The sequence below is a fragment of the Thunnus albacares genome, chromosome 19 (assembly GCF_914725855.1).
Source record: "Thunnus albacares chromosome 19, fThuAlb1.1, whole genome shotgun sequence".
Lineage (NCBI taxonomy): Eukaryota > Metazoa > Chordata > Actinopteri > Scombriformes > Scombridae > Thunnus > Thunnus albacares.
In genome coordinates this window covers 17,798,478-17,817,043 of record NC_058124.1, presented here as the reverse complement: position 1 = coordinate 17,817,043, position 18,566 = coordinate 17,798,478, and the positions used below count along the sequence as shown (strand labels likewise).

Below are 18,566 nucleotides of genomic sequence, written 5' to 3'. Positions count from 1 at the left end.
ACATAGATTTTTTAGATTTTTTAGATTTTTAATAGTGATGTACCAATGAATAAGTAGAATTTGAATTTGGTAGCTGGTTGGGTCAACTACTTTATATACAGTTAGCTAGTTTAGTCCAGTGGTTTCCAACCTAGGGGTCGGGTCCCTTCCAAAGCGTCACTAGATAAATCTGAGGTGTCGTGAGATGATTAATGTTGTAGGAAAGAAGAAAAAACAAAAGTTGCTACATATATTTACACTAATTTCGAGAGTTTTCTTTCATGTGTGCTTTTTTATTTAAATAAAACCATCTAATAAGTTTAGAAAGGAAATGTAGTGTTTGATGGAGCTACTAACAACTCATAAACATCTGTAGAGATCCCAACTGCACACAGATGTTTTAAGGAGGGGTACAAGCCAAAAACCACAGCTTTAATCTTTCACGGTGATTTGTATTTTATAAGCTGATCACATGTGTTTTTTTTAGAATCTTAGTCTGAAAAGTAACTGGTTACCACAGCTGTCATAATGCATTATGAAATAATCCCTTAATGATCGGTATTACCAGGAGGAATGGTTACAGCAAGAAAAACCTGTTTCAGTGGTGATTTAGGCACCTGGCTATTGTTTGAAGAGTACTGCAGTACTGTACTTAAAGTAAGTATCAATTGGCTTGTAATTGAAAAGAACCCCTTTTAGCTGCAGTATTCAGTATTTGCACCTGTCATTAAAATTATGTTAAAGTTCAATTCCTTTCACACACAAATAGTGTTGTTTTGCGCATATTTTAGGCTCAGAGTGCATTTTGAATTCAATCTCAGTGCTTATGAAATGCAGTGAAACTCTAATAAAGTGTTGTATATAATGTTTGTCCAGTGAAACTGAGGTGTAGAGGTTGTGAACCCTAGTGGCATAGACATCCTCCACAAGTTATGCTTAAGAGCAGTTACTTAATTCTCACTCACATGGCCTTTTCAACCATACTAGGACAAACAATGGCTCGAGCACATCCTGCAAACAGTATCTGAAACACGCCTGACCTGACCAGGTGAGGCAGTTCAAAGTAAAATGCCTCACCTGGTCTCTGCTGATGGATCAGACACATAGCAGGTGCTGCCCGTGTCAGGAAAGGAGATGAGCAACACAAAGCCAGGCCATGTCGCTGGCACCAATCCCGAAGCATCTGATAAGGATGCCAGGAACACTTCGGTTACCAACGGAGCAGGTCAAGCAGCACCCAGATGTCAAGTCACCACATCCATCAGGCAGCCATCACGTCAAGCTGTCATGCAAAGCCTGAGCGGGGCAGCGACTGCGTGAGAATAGGATGGCGTACACATGAGAATGAAATAAAATCATTAATTTAAGTATACAGTAGCAGTAGGTGGTTCCAGGTCTATATAATCCGATGATTAATTCCTTTCCAGGTGTACTTCCAGGGTAGAATTTGAGAAGGCCCGCTTTCCTCAGGTTCATGAAATCCATCTCTATAGAGGACCGCAGGGAGACCTTATGGCTGCAGCACCTTGCCAGAGAGGAGTCAGGAGACATATGAATTACAAGGGCTTGGCAGTCCTAATTGATAAAGAATATGCTTTGATATAGTCTCATAAGACACCTGCAACTCATTCATTGAAAAGGCAGCGCCAAACTGTTCCCCATGAGACAACACGACATGCATGAGAGGACTGAAAGTTATCTCTACGGCTTAGAGTAATGAAACCTAATCTGTGGGTCACTTGCCCTCATAAATTTAAGCGCATACTCTTGGCACCAACCAGAAGCAAACAGTGATAGTGTCCTCCCTGAGAGTCAAGGAGAAACAGGTGACAGACAGATATCAGCCTCGGATAACACCGGCAGAGAGAGGAGGGTAAAGGAGAGGGGCTGACGATACGTAAGAAAAGGAGGGAAGGAGAGAGGGATGGTGTCAATTGCTCTTTTTTTTTCCTTCACCTGAAGTGTCCTTGACATGGGAGTAATAATACTACTCTTACTCTTTGTCTGTTTTTAGCGCTGCATTTACCTTAGAGCTACACAGGGCAACCGGGGTGCTCATTGCAGGTACGTAAGCTGTTTGTCCCAAACATGATCCTCCGATAAACTTAATCTCCCCACTAGAACTTTACCCCTAACCTCTTCACCCTAACCTAGCAATAATGTATCCCCTTTTAGCAAACACAAATTACCGAACCACTGAAATCAATATCAGGCTCTCCCTCACTTTTAAAGATTCATTATACTCAAAAAAAAAATGCCCTCATTCAGTCATTTCAGCATCTTGCGAAGAGGCTCATTCCTCAGGGACGACGGGGATGTTTTGATGCTTTGATCATTCCCTTCTAGAACAGACATCGCTGACACAGGCACCCTCACAATTTCGCTGTTCGTCTTGTTGATTTATTGCGATCAGAGAGAAACTCACAGGGGATCTCCAGCATTGAAGATTCAGGACCTTTTTATTATAATCTGTTTTTACACTGTTTGAACAACAGGTCTCCACAAATCAAAATACAACGGTGAAAAATGTACAGCAGGTGTGTATCCTCGAATAACTTGAATCCTCAGCCAAAAACTACAAACTGTCTTCCCTTAAATCATCATCAGACGTGGGAACGGCAACCCTCCAAAAAGTATAAGACAAAATTTAGCCTCAGTTACATCATATTTTACTGTCATCCTAATGGCTAACATCAGGCCCTTCAGAGTTGCCCAAAATGATTTCCAGCATATCACTAAATTAGGAGCACACACATCATGTCAAATGTTTGAGTTACATTTAGAATACACACTGAAAAATAAGTCTTGACAGTAAATATATAATATAGTTATTCTCAATTTGCTGTTTAGTCTCATAGCATCAGGGGGCATTCATCTCTGAGGGAGAACAACTTTACCTTTTTGTACGAAGGCTATGACAAGACTGACACGTCTTATATGCTTCCTGTTTTTTCCCCCCCCGAGTTTCCTTTCTTTCAATATCTGATTATTTTCTTGCACTTATAGAGTATCTGTAAATGATCCCCAGGTACAGACTCCAAAAATGTTTGACATAAGACATGAATTTCACAATGTTTCCTTACCACATATCACATTAATTGGCAGGTTTATTCCCCAGAATAAACAAAGATTGTTTAACTGGAAAAAAGGATTCAAACGAAGCATCCGGTCCTCCAATGAAAAACATTAACTAGTGTAAAGCCATTGCCCCTTCAAGCACATTGCATTGGGGTGAATCACTCGGTCTTCACAGTGCAGATAATACAATAGAAACAACTCCCTCTTTCACAGTAAAACAAGAGGAAATCCTCAAGGGACAATAGATACAGAAAACTGACAAGGAAAAAGGCATAAATTAGATCAGTTACGAGCATTAAGACAAAACAGCTGGTCTTATCTTAATAGGCGGAATGACATGTTTATGTGCATGGATTTTTACTAACTATAAACTTTGAGGAAAGAAGATCATTCTTTGTGTTGGCAAAGTTGGTGCAGTGTACCAGCACATCCACCAGAGGGAGAAAGAGAGACACAGACTGATGAGTTTCACATCACATCAAAAGTACTTTCTGCTTCACGGTGAATTTCACTTAAAAACAATAACAAGCTTTTAATAGAGCCCGCAGTGTATAATAAAACATCATATCCCGGATCAATCAAACCCCAAGTCACATTTATTCAATAAAAGTGCCTCGACATTTGTGCTGCGCTTCCTTAATGTTCACATGCAAAACAGCAGCCTGGATGTTTTGCATCAGCTGCACATCAAAGACAGACGAAGACATCCACAGCTTTCAGACATATTTTGGATGATGAAATAAAAATGACAAAATGAAAAAGTAGGATATAATAAACAAACAAATAATAAACTAGGACTAGTAGGAGGGACATAGCAGTAGAAGTACACATTGAGCTTGAACTGATCAGAGTTCAGGGTTTTTTTGGAAACATTTCATCCATTTAGGCCCAGAGGTGTCTTTGTTTTGTATACCTAATTGAGCTGGGGTGGAGTTAATGGATGCGAGACACTGGGTGCAGCAGGGTCATGTGCTCGGCGCCATTGAAAGGCAGGCGCTGAGTGCAGTAGTGGTGCACCACCTCTGGGATGCTGGGGAACACGCAGCTGCTCTGGTCCAGGGTGTAGCCGTTTTCTTTGGTCTGGGCAACAATGATATGAACGCAGCCTTGGCTCGTTCTGAGTCAGAGGAGAGGAGAGGAAAGAAGAAGAATTTGAGTTCAACCACAATCCAAAGCTAATACAAGTTGACACAAGTTTCTTCTTAGAAATAAAACATGAATCAGTGTTTTATATGGAGCTTATTTTGCATTATATATGCTTGATCATATTGATTTCATTTACCATTTTTTATTGTATTCATTGTCTTTTAGCTAATTAAAGTTAAAGGATGAGGCTGGCATCATTCTATATTATTCTTATTGTCAACAAATCAACAAATATCCCACGAAAAGAACTAAACAAACATCTCTCACTACTTTCCGACTTCCCTACCCTGTCCTATCCTGTATTTTTCAAAAACAGTTGGGCACTGTAGTTTTCAGCAAACATTACTCAAATAAGAGTAAATAGTGCATTTGTTGGGAACTATTTTCAGCTGCATATTAATACACATTTTGTGCACTACTGAGTATTTATGGCAGCAGGATGGTGAATGTGAGATTGACTCAAAATGGGAACATGTCAGCCAGTGCAAAGAAATGGCTCACTAATGTGTTTTTAATACTATTGGACAATGTAGGTCTGTGACACAGAGGAATAAACTATATCAGACTTTGGCTACGCAGGTAATACATGTTAGCAGTACGAATTTATTGTCGGTTTTGGTCTTTCAATTACGTTTGTTGAAATAAGAAAAATATAGAATGTCAACAGCTTTATAGTAAATTATGACACACTCAGCTGTTGAGTTGACAACTGGACCAATTACATTTTAATCCTGTCATACACAGCAGTACAGTATGTGATCAATAAGTAATGTGAGATCAAGTAGTTAACATTTCAGCCCTGGAGACAAAACAGATGCACTTTCAGCACACACTCACTTGAGGGCGATGGAGTACTTGCTGTTGTCCGACTCGCTGTTCCTGACCAGGAAGCTGGCCTCTTTGCAGGACTGCAGCTGGAACTCCGCCTCCTGCCGAGTCACACAGCCGTGGTACCAGCTGAGACAGAGGTGGGAGTGAGGGGGGGGATTACATTTCATCTGCTATTGATCAAGTGTAGAGCCTCATTTTTATACAAACCCCTCTTGGAAATGAACCTAACTCTTACGTAACAGTGAAATGTATTAAAATTCTGGAGCGAAGGTTATTGCAAGAATGAGAAACACATGCACACTCATTCTAACTTTACATAAGAAATAATGTTAAAATCTTAATAATATAGTATTGCATGTGTCTATTTGTCAGAAATTAAGCTCAGGATTTGGGTCGACGTCAAGGGCACCTAAACCTCCTCACCTCTGTTTGTCCAGGGGCAGGGTGGGGTCAACACAGCAGGCCTCAGTTTCAGGGCTGCTTCCGGGGTTGGAGGAGGAAGGGGACAGGGTGTGAGTGGTGGATTTCAGGATCTTCTGGGTCCAGCTTTTCTGCCTCAGGTGCTGATGCTGCGGTGGCTGTGCTGGCAGATGTTGCGGCTGCCTAGTGAGCGTGAGGTGAGGTGTCTCGTCTTTGACTGACCGTTCAGGGCTGTCAAACTGTGCTGAGGGAAGAAGAGTAGCGGAAGAGAGGAGATATGAAATCTATGTAAAGGAACAACTGGCTCAATATCTGAGTTTGAACAGGGTGCTGAATCCTCCAGTAGATATAGAATAAGAAAACAGCTCTTTGATGTTTCATGCAAGATGTTACTCGGTATGCTGTTGGTCTACCCAGCATATGAAATATAAATGTGAGCGCAGGCCTGAGTTTTTTCAACAAATTTTTTTCATATTGATGCAAGGCAGATAAGAGGCAGGGTTGGTACTGCATTACATAAACTTTACTGGTTACTAGTTCAGCAAAACAGTACCAAGTATCATGATTTTTTTTTTTTTTTTTGTACCTTAAATAGCAAAAAATTAATTATTTTTTGCACAGTTGAAGATTCAGAAGTACACTATAACTTTTAAAGGTGTAAACATCAGCTACTTTTTTTCATTTTCACTTAAAAAATATTCCCAGACATAATTGGTGTTTTAGCTTTTTTTTCAGACAACATTGTGTGTTGAAGCATTTTCTAAAGTCCTAACTGGGAGTGGTGTAGTAAATTTATTCTGATTTACCTGACAGAGTTTTGACAATATGTTCCTTTTTCCACTCCCAGGGCAGCTCGTACTCAGTAGAGGGACGAGGATCCAGCTCTGGCCTTGTGATTGCCGTCTTCTCACCGTCACCGCTTCCCTCATACGGGACATCGTAGATCTGTAATGTCGCAGGCTGACTTTCCTCCACTGCCACGGTTCCCTCACTCCCCTCCATCAACAAACACACCTTCAGCAGGTCTTTGGATCCTCGACGTCTGATCTCTTACAGATAGAAAACAAGAGGTTAAAGATTAATACGCTGATACACAGTAAAGATGAGGGGACCCCTCCGGAGAGGAAGACTGGAGTGATGGATGACATCACATGCAAAACCTGAGAAACAGCAAGGACTCTAGACAAGAGACTGAATGAACACCAGAAGCAGAAAACATCAGCTGTCTGTGAACACCAAAACCAGCCACAGCATCATTTTTAAGTCATGTGATGAGGACACCTGAGCGATCTCTACTTGAGGTAAAATCACTGAAGGCTATGAGGACCTTAAAGCTTTTCATTATTTTATTAGATAAACTGTTTCCACAGGTCAAGAAAGATCTTTCATGCAAGATTATTGACAGTCTGTAACCTCCAAATAACTGTAACTAGTGATATATGATGATGTGATATTGTGAATGAGTCATTTTATCAGTTATTTGATTTACACTCTTAAATCTAATACCTGTGTTTGAAATGCTGTTGTTGCTCCCATTAACATGTTTTAACAGGTAAATTCAGACTAAAGGTCAATGACAGTGCAAGAGAAATCTGTCACAGTGCAAGAAAAGCATATTGTGCTGAATTATAATACAGATTTGCACAATTTCACACATCAGACTTGTAGCTTGGTAATTGTTTTAAACTTATCTGTTGTTTTTCTTTTCAAAACGTTTTGCATTCTTAAGTTATTTAACTTTTCAGGCAATCAGAGGACAGCAATAAGAATATCATTGCACAGTGCAACCTGTATCTTGAATATAAAACGCAGCTTGAATCTTCAATAATATTATATCATATTGTGTAATTCTTTTGAAAAAATGTGAACTTACTTGGACTAATGCTTGTACAAAAAAAACAAAAGAAAAAGATGTTCATCAGAATTAGAATCAAAGTCAGAAACAGGTTTATTGCCAAGAGGGTTTGCACATACAAGGAATTTGCCTTGGTGTTGTGGTGCATAACAATCAAAATATGCACAAAAGTCAAGTAATAATAAATAATATAAAATAGAAATTCACATAAAAATATGTGAAATATAGTGAAAAGCGCTGCTACAAGTTTGAAATGAAGAGAACAGACTGTACAAAAAGAGGAATGGGCAGATGTTCACAGTATAAATAGTATAGCTTGTGGAATGTGCAAATAATAATAATAATAATAATAATAATACAAAATTTGTTTTAATATCATACAACATGTTAATGCACCAGATGTGAAAAGTTCACACTACCAGTAATATTTTATGTTTATGTAACGTGTAGTGTCCACGGACGGGTCATCTTGTCAACATATGACCATTTGGATTTATTCTGATCATATAAGGAATACTGTCAGTCATGATCAGACAATTAACTTCCCACACTTAAATTATTCCCACACAAATATAGGATTTGAATCTGGCGTCTGACGTCAGCTGCTATATTTAGTGCTAATAATAACAGTGCTGCCCTACTCTTGCAGCTTTTCTAAATGATTCACGGTGACATTCGCCTGTTGCTCACTTCCTCAGAATGATTAAAGCCTCAGTAAATTGACTCAGTCACATCATCACATCCTCTGCTGACTTTTCTGAGGAGGCCTGGAAGTAGCATTGAGCACTGATTGAAGTAAAACCTACTGGAGAGCACTGCAATAAAACATTTTCACATTCACAGCAGGCTATTGTGTAACCCTTTTAGTTAAGACAATAGAGTGATGGAATGAAAAGGTTGAGAGGGCATGTGATTGGACGATGGACTACCAGTCTTCCTGGATGCTGTGAAGTTTTGATAAATGGTCAGACAGACCCATATAGGGGGTTACACAGAGCTGCGTCCGAAAGGGGGGAGGCACTGAGGGCCAACTTCCTTTTTGGAGAATAGTACCAGGAAACAGAGACAGGAAAGAGGAAGCAGGGGCAGGAAACTGCACCCATTGTCCGAACGCAACACAGTTGCCGTGGCAACCCCATGGGGTACAGAGAGCACTGGGGGAGCGAGTTCATGTTCTCACTGCTCGGCCTAGTGAGACTGAAAATGTGAATCCTGTCATTCACACAGGGGCTACGTGGGGAAACGCAGCTGTAAAGATTGAGAGATAAGCGACTGAATGAAATGTCGCCAGCGTTAATGTAAAAGATTTCCGCTGGAATGGGGGGGGGGGGGAGTCTAGAAATCTTACCGGTAATCATCTGCTGGGCATCGTAAGGCTCCATGTAACCATCATTCTCCCCAACTCTCTCTGCCTCTCTTTGCTCTCTGGTCTTCTGAGCATCAAAGGGATCTGCATAATCCTCAAGGATGATCACCTGGGTCAAGGAATACACAGAAATCCTTAATTATTTAATGCATAATTATGTAATTTAAACTCTGTAAAACTGTGGCTAAAAATATTGTCACCAAATAAATATAGAAGATTAAAGTTATGCCTTATATTGGTTTCTTTATATTTGGACTTTTATGTAGTATTATTTGAATTTTTACACGCATCATTCTGGATCTGGCTTATATGAATTTCTGGTGCCTCATAAACCCATGCAGACTGAGCACAGTTATATGCAAGACACAAAAATAAAAACTTCATTCATTCATATGTTTTCCAGGTGGATGATAAGGTTAAAAAGTCAGAAGAATACCTGCCACCACATGTTAATTTTTTTTCTAAAGAGACACTAAAGCCCATTCTATTCACACTCATATCTGCAGTATCTCCTAACAACCTCTATTCTACTACACCAATCATGCCCGACTGTCATGTCTTATCAGTGCCATATCATTCCTTCTGTTTATTTTACAAGCCACTGTAGCCAAGAGACAATAGCAGGCCATAAAATGGAGCTGTCTCTGTAATCACTTCCAGTTGTGTTCCCTTGCCAGAGAAATTTTGGCGTTTGTTGGTGTTTGATTCAAGTAGCAGATGCTTGACAGGCTCAGACGGTTAGTTTTGGGAGGTTTAGTGGGACACACTCAACACAAACACACATTTGCAGTTTGTCAACACTGAAATACAAGTCGAGTCTTACATTACAAGTTTCCTCCTGTGACACTAACTTCATATTCTTTATTAACTGGGGAACTATGATGTCAGCATACTTTATGACACACAGTAGAATTCAACAGAGGCTGCTGCAAATATGAATCAGAGTGCAAGGGCAGGGATTTCCTCCGTTTTTGAAACATAAAACTCCCATTTTATTCTTCTTCTCTTTTATCTGTCTTTTTTCTCACCATCTCACTACTATCACCTCCCTGACTTCTCTATCTTTCTCCTTTTTTTTTTTTTTCAAAGCCAAGCTGGAGGGGGACTTTGGGTTAGCGCCTGAGTGTCAAATAACACGATGCTTTTTATAACATGATAGCCTTCACCAGGGGGCCTGAATGAAGTGAAAGAGAGGGATGAGGTGGAGGGGTGAGGGAAGGGGGAATACTGAGCCACATTACACGCAGGAGAGGAAGGTAGAAGGCCTCATGTCTGACCACAGCTTTGTATTCAAGGCGAGGAAGGTGGGTGTGAGGGTGAGGGGTGGAGAGGAAGAGAAAGAAAGATAGAAAGACAGACTGGGAGGAGTGGACACAATGGGTAGCAGAGACAAAGGGGGAGGGGAGAAACAGAAACAATAATATCAATTTTCAGAGCTTGGACTGGATCCTTGCTATACCTCATTGTCATTGATGACACCACATGTTATTTTTACTGGACTAGGGTGTGCTAGAATGTGAAAAAAGGTGCCGCAGATTACGTTAATTTTGTTTCATTTGACATCCTGCCACCAGATAAAAATGTGGCCTATGGGGCTCCAATTATAGAGTAAGTTATCTTGTATAGGATATCAAGGAGTCCCTTGTTATTCCACTGACATGTTGAGACTCTCTATAATAAACTTCTAGTATATTTTTAAAGGGAAACACTCAAATATTCTGCAAAACTATATCTCTAAGGAAATATGGTGTAAACTATGGTAGAATCTAAGTATTTAAACCTTTTACTTAAGTAAAAGTAATACCACGATGTAGAAATACTCCATTACAAGTTTAAGTCTTGCATTCAAGTGCAGCAAAACATTTTTTAAGTATCACGATTAAAAGTACTCATTATTTCAAAAATGCCCCCGTGAGTGTTTTTTATATTCTATATTATTTGAATTATTAATATGATCATGTGTAAGCAGAGTTTTAATGTTGTGGCTGGTTGAGGAGGAGCTCATTTTAACTACTTTAAATACTGTTGGGTTTTTAAATCTGTAAGAATCTTCATATTCTACAAACTGATATACAAACATAAGCTTTGTATGTAAAATCTGGTAACTTGAATTAACTAGTAACTATAGCTATCAGATATATGTAGTAGAGCAAAGAATACAATATCAATCTACTCCACTGAAATGTAGAGGTGTAGAAGTAAACCTATAAGTAGCATAAAATGGAAATACTCAACTACAAGTACTTCCAAACTGTACTTGAGTGACATACTCAAGTAAACGTAGTTACTTTCCACCATAGTCCATAAGGACTTCTGTATTCTACCTAAATCAGCCAATAGCAGTAGCATAGTTACTGGCAAAAACACTTGTTTAGAACAGGATGGCCTTGAAAGGTTTAAAAAAGCACAAGATATCACTAATGTACTGTTACATTTGAAAAGCTGAACACTCATATATCACAGCAAACTGATTTTCTTTGAGTGTGAGAATAAAAATATGACAAAAAATTGCCACTACATATTAAGTATTTGATGCCACATTATTATTAGCTTATAATTTAAGCTTCTAAAGAATATTTGCTTGACAATTAACACCTTATAGGAAAAAAACCCACAAGAAACTTACTCTTATGGGTGCTAACTACAATATATATGATATAAAGCATCTTAAACCGATCTTTCAAATTGTAAAAACTCACTGTTTCTGATTTGCACTGAGCTGGTTTCTCTGCTTCCGGTACCACTTGATTAGTGATGGTACCGCTGTTGAAGTTGGGGCTTTTATCCTGTTTGTCCACTCGGATCAGCCGGCTGATGTACGCGTTGGCGGATGCGGAGTTTTTCAGAGGTCTTTGCTGCTCCTCAAACACTGGCTCCGCTTTGGAGTTCTTGCGACTCTTCCCAGACAGGAGGCTGTCCCAAACTTTTCCATCTTTAGGGGAACCAACACCGTTTCTACTCAAGTCTATGGCTGAGTTCTTGCGGTTTCTCCCGGACAGGAGAGATCCAACTCCACCACCACCACCTCCTCCTCCTCCTCCTCCGCCTGTACTGTCAGTAGAGGAGTTTTTGCGATGACCCGTTTTAGAGCCTGCAGATTTGGTACCAATGCTGGCCACCAGCCCGGCTTTACTGGCTCTTGGTTGTGAGCCTGATTCGGAGACTGAGCGGATCCTGTCGGTACCATTCTTCAGATTGATGGGGAACTCCTTGAACCACTTTGCCATTGTAACTCAGATGGAAACCAATAAAGCTCTCTGCCTGCTCCGACACCTTTTAGCGCCATGCACCAGGGCCCCAGAGACGCACCTTTAGAAATCACAGCCTTTCTAACAAAAGACTTCCGCTGCTTTATTCTAGGATCTCCACACCTCACTGTAAAGCATGTCATAAATGCTTTAAAGAGTAAAATCACAGTTTATGGCTATATTCTTATGCCTCTAACTTTAAAAAAAAAAGTTTGTAAGTGAAAAACTTTCATACCTACATGCCTTTTTGGCAAGGTAAAAAAAAAAGAATAAATATCCCTACTTATCCCATTTGTGAGCTTCTTGCACCTGTTTCTTCTTCTGCTCAGAGGAAAAGTTTATTCCCTTTGGATAAAGAGATGTCTTCGGAGTGGGAAGACCCGAAAGAAGGCAAAGTTTTTCTTGCTTCCGATTTGTGGTCCCATTCCCACAGTGGCTTATCTGGTCTTTTACAACCTTCCACTGTCGCAATGAGGCTCCTGACTGCGCCTGGAGTATAGAGGGGAGTGGGTATCTGAAGTCAAGAGGGGGGGAGGCAGGAACGGGTGGGCGGTGATAAGCTTTTAATTGTGGATGGTGGAATAAACATTTTTGAGAGTTCCGTCCTAGTTTTGCCTGATTAATAGTCCAACATGGCAAGTCAAGTCCCTTCCTTTATGGCTTTCGGTGGTGGAAATAGTATTGAAATCTTTTTCTTGAGTAAAAGTGGCAATACATTATCATCCTGATTACTGGTAACTGACTATGAATAGTAGTGGAATAGGAAGTGCTTAAAAATGTAGTAGAGTAGCAGTATAAAGCATCATAAAATGTAAATACTCAAGTATAAGTACATCAATAAAGTATTTAAGTAAAGTACTTGAGTAAATGTAGCCTACTTAGTTACTTAATTACTGCAACCTCTGCATTAACTGTAATTTAAAATAGATCAATCACAATGGCTATTGAAAACAAAGAGTAGTATACAGGCTTGCATACAAATGCTGGTATTTCTGTGACTTTTGGTTATGTCTAGAGCCATAAATAATGCCACAGACATCGTATCCTACCTGCATTCATGTGCATGTTTTTTTTTTTTCAAATATCGACCTAAATTGAGGTTGACAGTTATATTAATATTTTCATGTTGGGTGTTAATTCAATATTAATCATATGTCACTTGATAATGTGCTTAATTGGCTGTCTAATTAATGTCCACCCCTGCTTTGATTGTACAGAGTATAGTTGGAAAGTGGTCCGTTCTGAGCTGCTCCATATGTACCATTAGTAGGTACGAACTACAGCAGTTTATTTAAATAATTAACGGGAACGGTGGTGCTGCCGGTAGATTTTCGAAACGTAGTATTTTAATGGTATTTATCATACAATATAACATTTACTTTCATGATAATTTATACAAAAATGCGTTTTATATTCAAGAAGGATCCCTATCAACACCCCCATTTCGCCACGAGTTGTAACCTTCCATGGTGCGCGATGCTCCTGCTTGTCCCTCTTTGTCCGGTGGCGACTGAAGGCCATGATAATTATGGCAAAATTTGCGTTTTTGAATGAATTATAGTTGACTGGTGGATCAACAAGCATACACCGAGTGAGGACTGGTTTGCTGGCAATGACACACCAGAGAGTTTCAATTTAAAGGACAGCAGAGCAAGCAACGGAGAAAGGGTACAGTTTGTTTCCAAGACAAGTCTGCAAGATGGCTAGCTATCTTCAGTGGCATGCTAACGTTAGCTAGCCAGCTAATGTTAGCATAGTAAACAACAGTTTCTCAAAAACGTGATCGGTTGCTTTTTCTCATAAATGCTGTGATGAGTAAAAATTGAGTGCACATATTCTAAATTGAATGTGGAATGATAAAGCACAGTTTCGAGTATCTATCCAGTGGTGAAATCTCAGCGCTGATAGCTAGCCACATTGAGTAACGTGGCTAGCCAGTTAGCCAAGGTAGTAACTAGCTCGCGTTAGCTAGCTGGTCGAGTACTCCGCTAACGTTACACATCTGTAAGTGATCATTTTTAGAAAGGGAGGGAGGGAGGTGCTCTGTAATTTGCTTGTATTGGCAGTCAAGCCAGGTAGCAAGCAACCAGTTTCACCCAGTCAGCAGAAACTGGCTTGCAACAGGACGAACTTGTGCTAAGTAACGTGAACCAGCTCAGTTTTACTTGACGTTTTATTTGGTGACCAAATCCCGGCGTGACAGACACCGTGGCGAGAGATTTGCAGCTGGAAAGGAGAGTTTGCAGACCTGGGCCGGCGATATATAATACAATCTAGTTACCGATACGTGTTAGTTGCTGCTGTGATGATCATTTAGCGTGTTGACATGACCTGAAGGCAGATTTCCACCTATGCGGCTCAAAGCCTTCAAGACGTCGTCATTTTTAACTTTTTTTTTCTTGCATATGAACGGTGATATGCCACTTCACCGACAGTCATATTAGCTAATGGCTGCCGAATCGGGGAGACTACTGGCGGGACAAGGAAAACGAAGCAAAGGTAGGAATTAATTTCACCCATCTCCCAATCAGATCGGAATCATCCATTACTGCGCTGCAATGGGCTGCACTGGTGCTGTTAGCAAACCCCTTCTCGCCTCCCCCATATGTAAACTTCACGACTGTCTCCGGTGGTGGCTGTTTTCTCACAGAGTGGATCTGTGAACGGGGTTCATGTCTATCTTGCTATCAATGTACCTTCAACTCCGTTTCCTCGTTCTCATGTCTTCGTCTTTTCCTGTCTCCCTCATTGACCTTACCTCTTCTGCCTCTGTTTGCGGCCTTTCTCCCTTTTCGCCTGGGTCATTTGGTCTGCCTGGGTCATTTGCGATTCAAGGCTTCATAACTTTGGTGATGATAGCGCCTGGATGTTCAGCATCTTGTCCTCATGCCAGTCTATGTCCCATCATTGAATCCATCTCAACTGTTGGACTTGGATAAAAGAGGCCCTAGGTCTAAAGCTGCTCCACTCTGTCACTAAGGGGTATTGGCCAATCCAAATGTGATGCTGCACTTGATTTGTGGACCAAAAGCATGAGACCTGGAGGTCTATTTTTATTGTGGCTAATATTATATTTTCCCCCTTCCACCCCTTCTCTCATATTTTACTATTTCAGCTTCACAGATGAAGAGCCCGGAGAAGAAGAAGGCGAGGAAATCTACGACACAGGTAATCATTGTTTTTCAATATGATAACTTTGCTAAAGGAAACATGTCCTCAGTGTTTGACAAGTTTGAATTGTCTAATCTCATAAAAGCAAAAAAAACAAAACAAACATTTATCCTATATTTTCTTCTTATTAAATTTAGGCGGCAGGGTTCTCTCACCTCACTGAGTTTGCACCTCCTCCGACCCCCATGGTGGACCACCTGGTCGCCTCCAACCCCTTCGACGATGACTTTGGGCCCCCGTCTCGACCTAGTGGGGCAGGTGGACCAGGTGGAGCTCCATTTCTTCCAAGTCCAGGTGCAGGCGGAGGAGGTGGGTATGGAGGAGGTGGAAGAATGAGCATGGGCTTCATGGGAGGCCCGGCAGGACCAGGCGGCGGCCAGCCTGGGCGGAGGCCACCATTCGGCCCTCCAGCTAATGCTGGACCTCACCACCAGCTAGGCTTTGGAGGAATGCCTGGCTTTGGGGGGGGCGGTGGGAGCGGCAGTGGGGGAGGAGGAGGAGGAGGCGGTGGATTCCCCCCTGGTGGCCCTTCTCAGTTCAATATACCACCAAACTTCAGTCCACCCATGCACCCCGGGCCAGGATTCAACCCCATGTTGTCTCCAGGAGCTATGGGAGGTCCCGGAGGAGGTGGGCCACCCCACCCTCGATTTGGTATGCCTCCACAGCAGCAGCACGGACAGGGTGGGCACCCATTCAACAGCCCCCCATTACCTGGTGGTGGAGGCCCCAGAGGGCCCCCACATGGGCCCATGCCTCCCATGGGTGGCATGGGGCCTGGTCCAGGGATGAACATGATGAGTGGCATGGGTGGTGGCCCCGGAGGCAACATGGTGGGAGGCTTACCAGGTATGCCCCCTCAAGGACAATTCCCTCCCTCACAGGATGGCTCCTATCCTGGCCCTAGTCCACCAGGACCAGGCAACGAGGATGGAAAGAACTTCGGGGGTGGAGGGCCACCGCCTGGGCCTCAGCAGCAGCAGCAGCAGCAGCAGCAGCAGCAACAGCTTAACCTAAATCCCAATGGCCCCCCTCCTAATAATACCACTCCTGGCCCTCCTCCTAACTCTGGCCCACCACAGGCTGGGGGAGGCTTCCCTGGCCACCCTGACGTCCAGCAGCCCAATGCCAACACATCCGGTCAGCCTCCCTCAGCACCACCACAGCATAACCCCAACTCCTCTCCAACTGGTCCCCTGAATGGATCGGGTCAGCCCCAGCATCCACCACCCAATCAGCTCCAACCCCCCAGCAATACAAACACCCCCAATTCTAACAACTCTACGCAGCAGCAGCAACAATCCACTCCACCTAACTCTGCCCCTGGCTCCACCCCTCACAGCCAGCAGAACAACACTCCTGGTGCTGGTGGTCCCATGTCAAATGCTGCTTCTAATTCAGGTCAGAACAGCATGACCAACAACAACGGAGGCAACACTCCTGGCAGCAACCCCAATCCCCCCTCTAACTCCACCTCGACCCCGAACACCCAGTCTCCCCTGCCCCCTGGCCCTGCCGCCCCCTCGACCGGGCCAGGTTCTGGCCCCGGAAAACCCGGGGGCCCGGGGATGGTATTTCCTTGCGGTCTCTGTATGGCAGAGGTGCATGACGACCAGGACGCCATCCTGTGCGAGGCATCGTGCCAACGCTGGTTCCACCGTGACTGCACAGGTCTGACAGAGCCAGCGTACGGGCTGCTGACTCGAGAGAGCGCCGCTGTTTGGGCCTGTGACTTCTGCATCAAGACAAAGGACATCCAGGCTGTGTTTGTGCGCCAGGGATTAGGCCAGCTGGTGGCAGCTAATGAGAGTTGAGGAGTGGATGACAAAGGAGCAGCGTGGAGGTGCAACGCGTAAGGACAAATAGAGACATTCTTTGCTCTGATCTGAGTGACCTGTGTGTCATGCCAGCTACTTGCCCAACTTTCTCTTGACTAGCCCTTTACTCGTTCACTACACAGAGAAACACACTCATTGACATTCATGCTTATATATAGCACTTTGAGTGACTCTAGGCAAATGATCCCCCCCACCCCACCCCCCCCCCCCCGATATGAGACGAATCATAATGAATGTTAATTGACACAGTCCCTCAGACATCTAGCCTGCCAACCAGCAAAGCACTGACACCAACACTCTACCTCACACAATTTGTGACTGACTGGCACGGAAGCTCCCGCACTGACTGACTGACTGAGATTGACTCGCCCCACTCATGCACCACATGAGTGTGATGATATTTCAAACAAACACACGCGCACACACACACACACACACACATACGTGTTAGGCGGGTAATAAAATCACTGCAAAGTTCAGTTATTCCCTCAATTGATGAAATGACTCAACAGTATCAATATTTTTCTCAAATTGTCACAGCTATAAATTAAAACTGCCATGAAATATCACATTTTGAAAATTGAAAAAATAATTGCAAGAGTGCCTGGACATCTAAAGGGCCTTGAATTTTATTCATCAGTTAATTCACGGCTTTATATGTCATCAAAATGCTTCATTCTAGCACTGCCCGCTCACATTTTTAGCCTTTATACTGCAACCAAGTAAAAGAGAATCATCAGTATATTGCAGTGTAAAATCTCAGTAGCAAGTGTATTGTGAGACATGAATATAAATTGGGGGGAGAAAAAAAATCTATTTTTCAGGTCTTTTGACTATTCCTGCACACATACATTCATTCAGTTTGACCCTGTTCTTCTTGTATCTGTCATTTTGTACCCAGTGCTGATTAATCCAAAGGAGATCCGGGTTGAGTTTTCATTCACACCTCACAGAGGATTTTACCACCGAAATAATTGTAAATATTAGGACAAAAATATTTGTCTGGAACTCCCGTCAGTTGTGAACACGCTGCAGAGTCAACCAATGAACAAAATAATGAGTTGAACATATGTGTCTTGGTTGTAAACAGTATGACGTTTTGATTTTTCTACAGTTCATTTGAGTCAACTATTTCTTTTCTTTTTTTTAAATCTCTGCAGTATACATGGATTGTGAAATCAGTGCTTTTGGATGGTGTTGGCATAGCAAGTAGTGACATCATGTCATATCAGATGTGCATAGTCCTTTTTCTTAAAAAAGAGGGGAGGGGGGTGCATGTGAACCAATGCAGTAACTGTCTGATCTGTTTATGTTTATATTCTGGCCTCTGCGCTGCTGGAGGCCTTGAAGTAGACCAAATAACTAAAGAGCGAAAAATACCCATTTTTCACATTTCTGTCACAGTATAAGGTGTTTATAACTATTCTTCCTTCTCTCTTTCCTCATTTTTCTTTATTCAATGTCCAAGTTGCCTTTCTTTTAACTTACTCTCAGCTGTTCCTTTATTATTTTGTACTGGTATTTGTGCTGTGCTCTTGCTCTGCTCTGGCGCCTCCTGGTGGAACCAGTGAGTCCCACACCGGGTGGGGAAGGGAAAGGTACTGAACTCTGAAGTAAAGACAGATTTTTTTGTA

General features: G+C 42.2%; 2 protein-coding genes across 3 annotated transcripts; one reads left to right on the top strand and one right to left on the bottom strand.

Moving 5' to 3' along the window:
* Window positions 1-2,419: 2,419 nt before the first annotated feature.
* Window positions 2,420-13,022, bottom strand: LOC122969713 (SH2 domain-containing adapter protein E-like). The gene is made up of 6 exons (XM_044335648.1): window positions 11,375-13,022; window positions 8,658-8,784; window positions 6,261-6,503; window positions 5,458-5,698; window positions 5,041-5,160; window positions 2,420-4,174 (listed from the first exon to the last, which is right to left on the bottom strand). The coding sequence occupies exons 1-6, from the start codon at window positions 11,900-11,902 to the stop codon at window positions 3,991-3,993; spliced, it is 1,443 nt and encodes a 480-aa protein (XP_044191583.1). The 5' UTR covers window positions 11,903-13,022; the 3' UTR covers window positions 2,420-3,990.
* A 388-nt stretch (window positions 13,023-13,410) lies between these two features.
* On the top strand, window positions 13,411-18,566 carry pygo2 (pygopus homolog 2 (Drosophila)). 2 transcript variants are annotated; one of them, XM_044335646.1, is made up of 4 exons: window positions 13,411-13,591; window positions 14,359-14,422; window positions 15,039-15,091; window positions 15,232-18,566. In XM_044335646.1, the coding sequence occupies exons 2-4, from the start codon at window positions 14,371-14,373 to the stop codon at window positions 16,906-16,908; spliced, it is 1,782 nt and encodes a 593-aa protein (XP_044191581.1). In that variant the 5' UTR covers window positions 13,411-13,591; window positions 14,359-14,370; the 3' UTR covers window positions 16,909-18,566. The 2 variants fall into 2 exon arrangements, with proteins under 2 accessions (XP_044191581.1, XP_044191582.1); XM_044335647.1 differs by lacking the exon at window positions 14,359-14,422.

Bases quoted from the DNA above. Each gene is read 5' to 3' on its own strand.
- LOC122969713 (XM_044335648.1), bottom strand. From the start codon at position 11,902: ATGGCAAAGTGGTTCAAGGAGTTCCCCATCAATCTGAAGAATGGTACC. The intron at 6,504-8,657 runs GTAAGATTTCTA...TCTATCTGTAAG, and splicing joins TGCCCAGCAGATGATTACCG to AGATCAGACGTCGAGGATCC. The intron at 5,699-6,260 runs GTAAATCAGAAT...TTCTTCCCTCAG, and splicing joins TATTGTCAAAACTCTGTCAG to CACAGTTTGACAGCCCTGAA.
- pygo2 (XM_044335646.1), top strand. From the start codon at position 14,371: ATGGCTGCCGAATCGGGGAGACTACTGGCGGGACAAGGAAAACGAAGC. The intron at 14,423-15,038 runs GTAGGAATTAAT...TTACTATTTCAG, and splicing joins ACAAGGAAAACGAAGCAAAG to CTTCACAGATGAAGAGCCCG. The intron at 15,092-15,231 runs GTAATCATTGTT...TATTAAATTTAG, and splicing joins CGAGGAAATCTACGACACAG to GCGGCAGGGTTCTCTCACCT.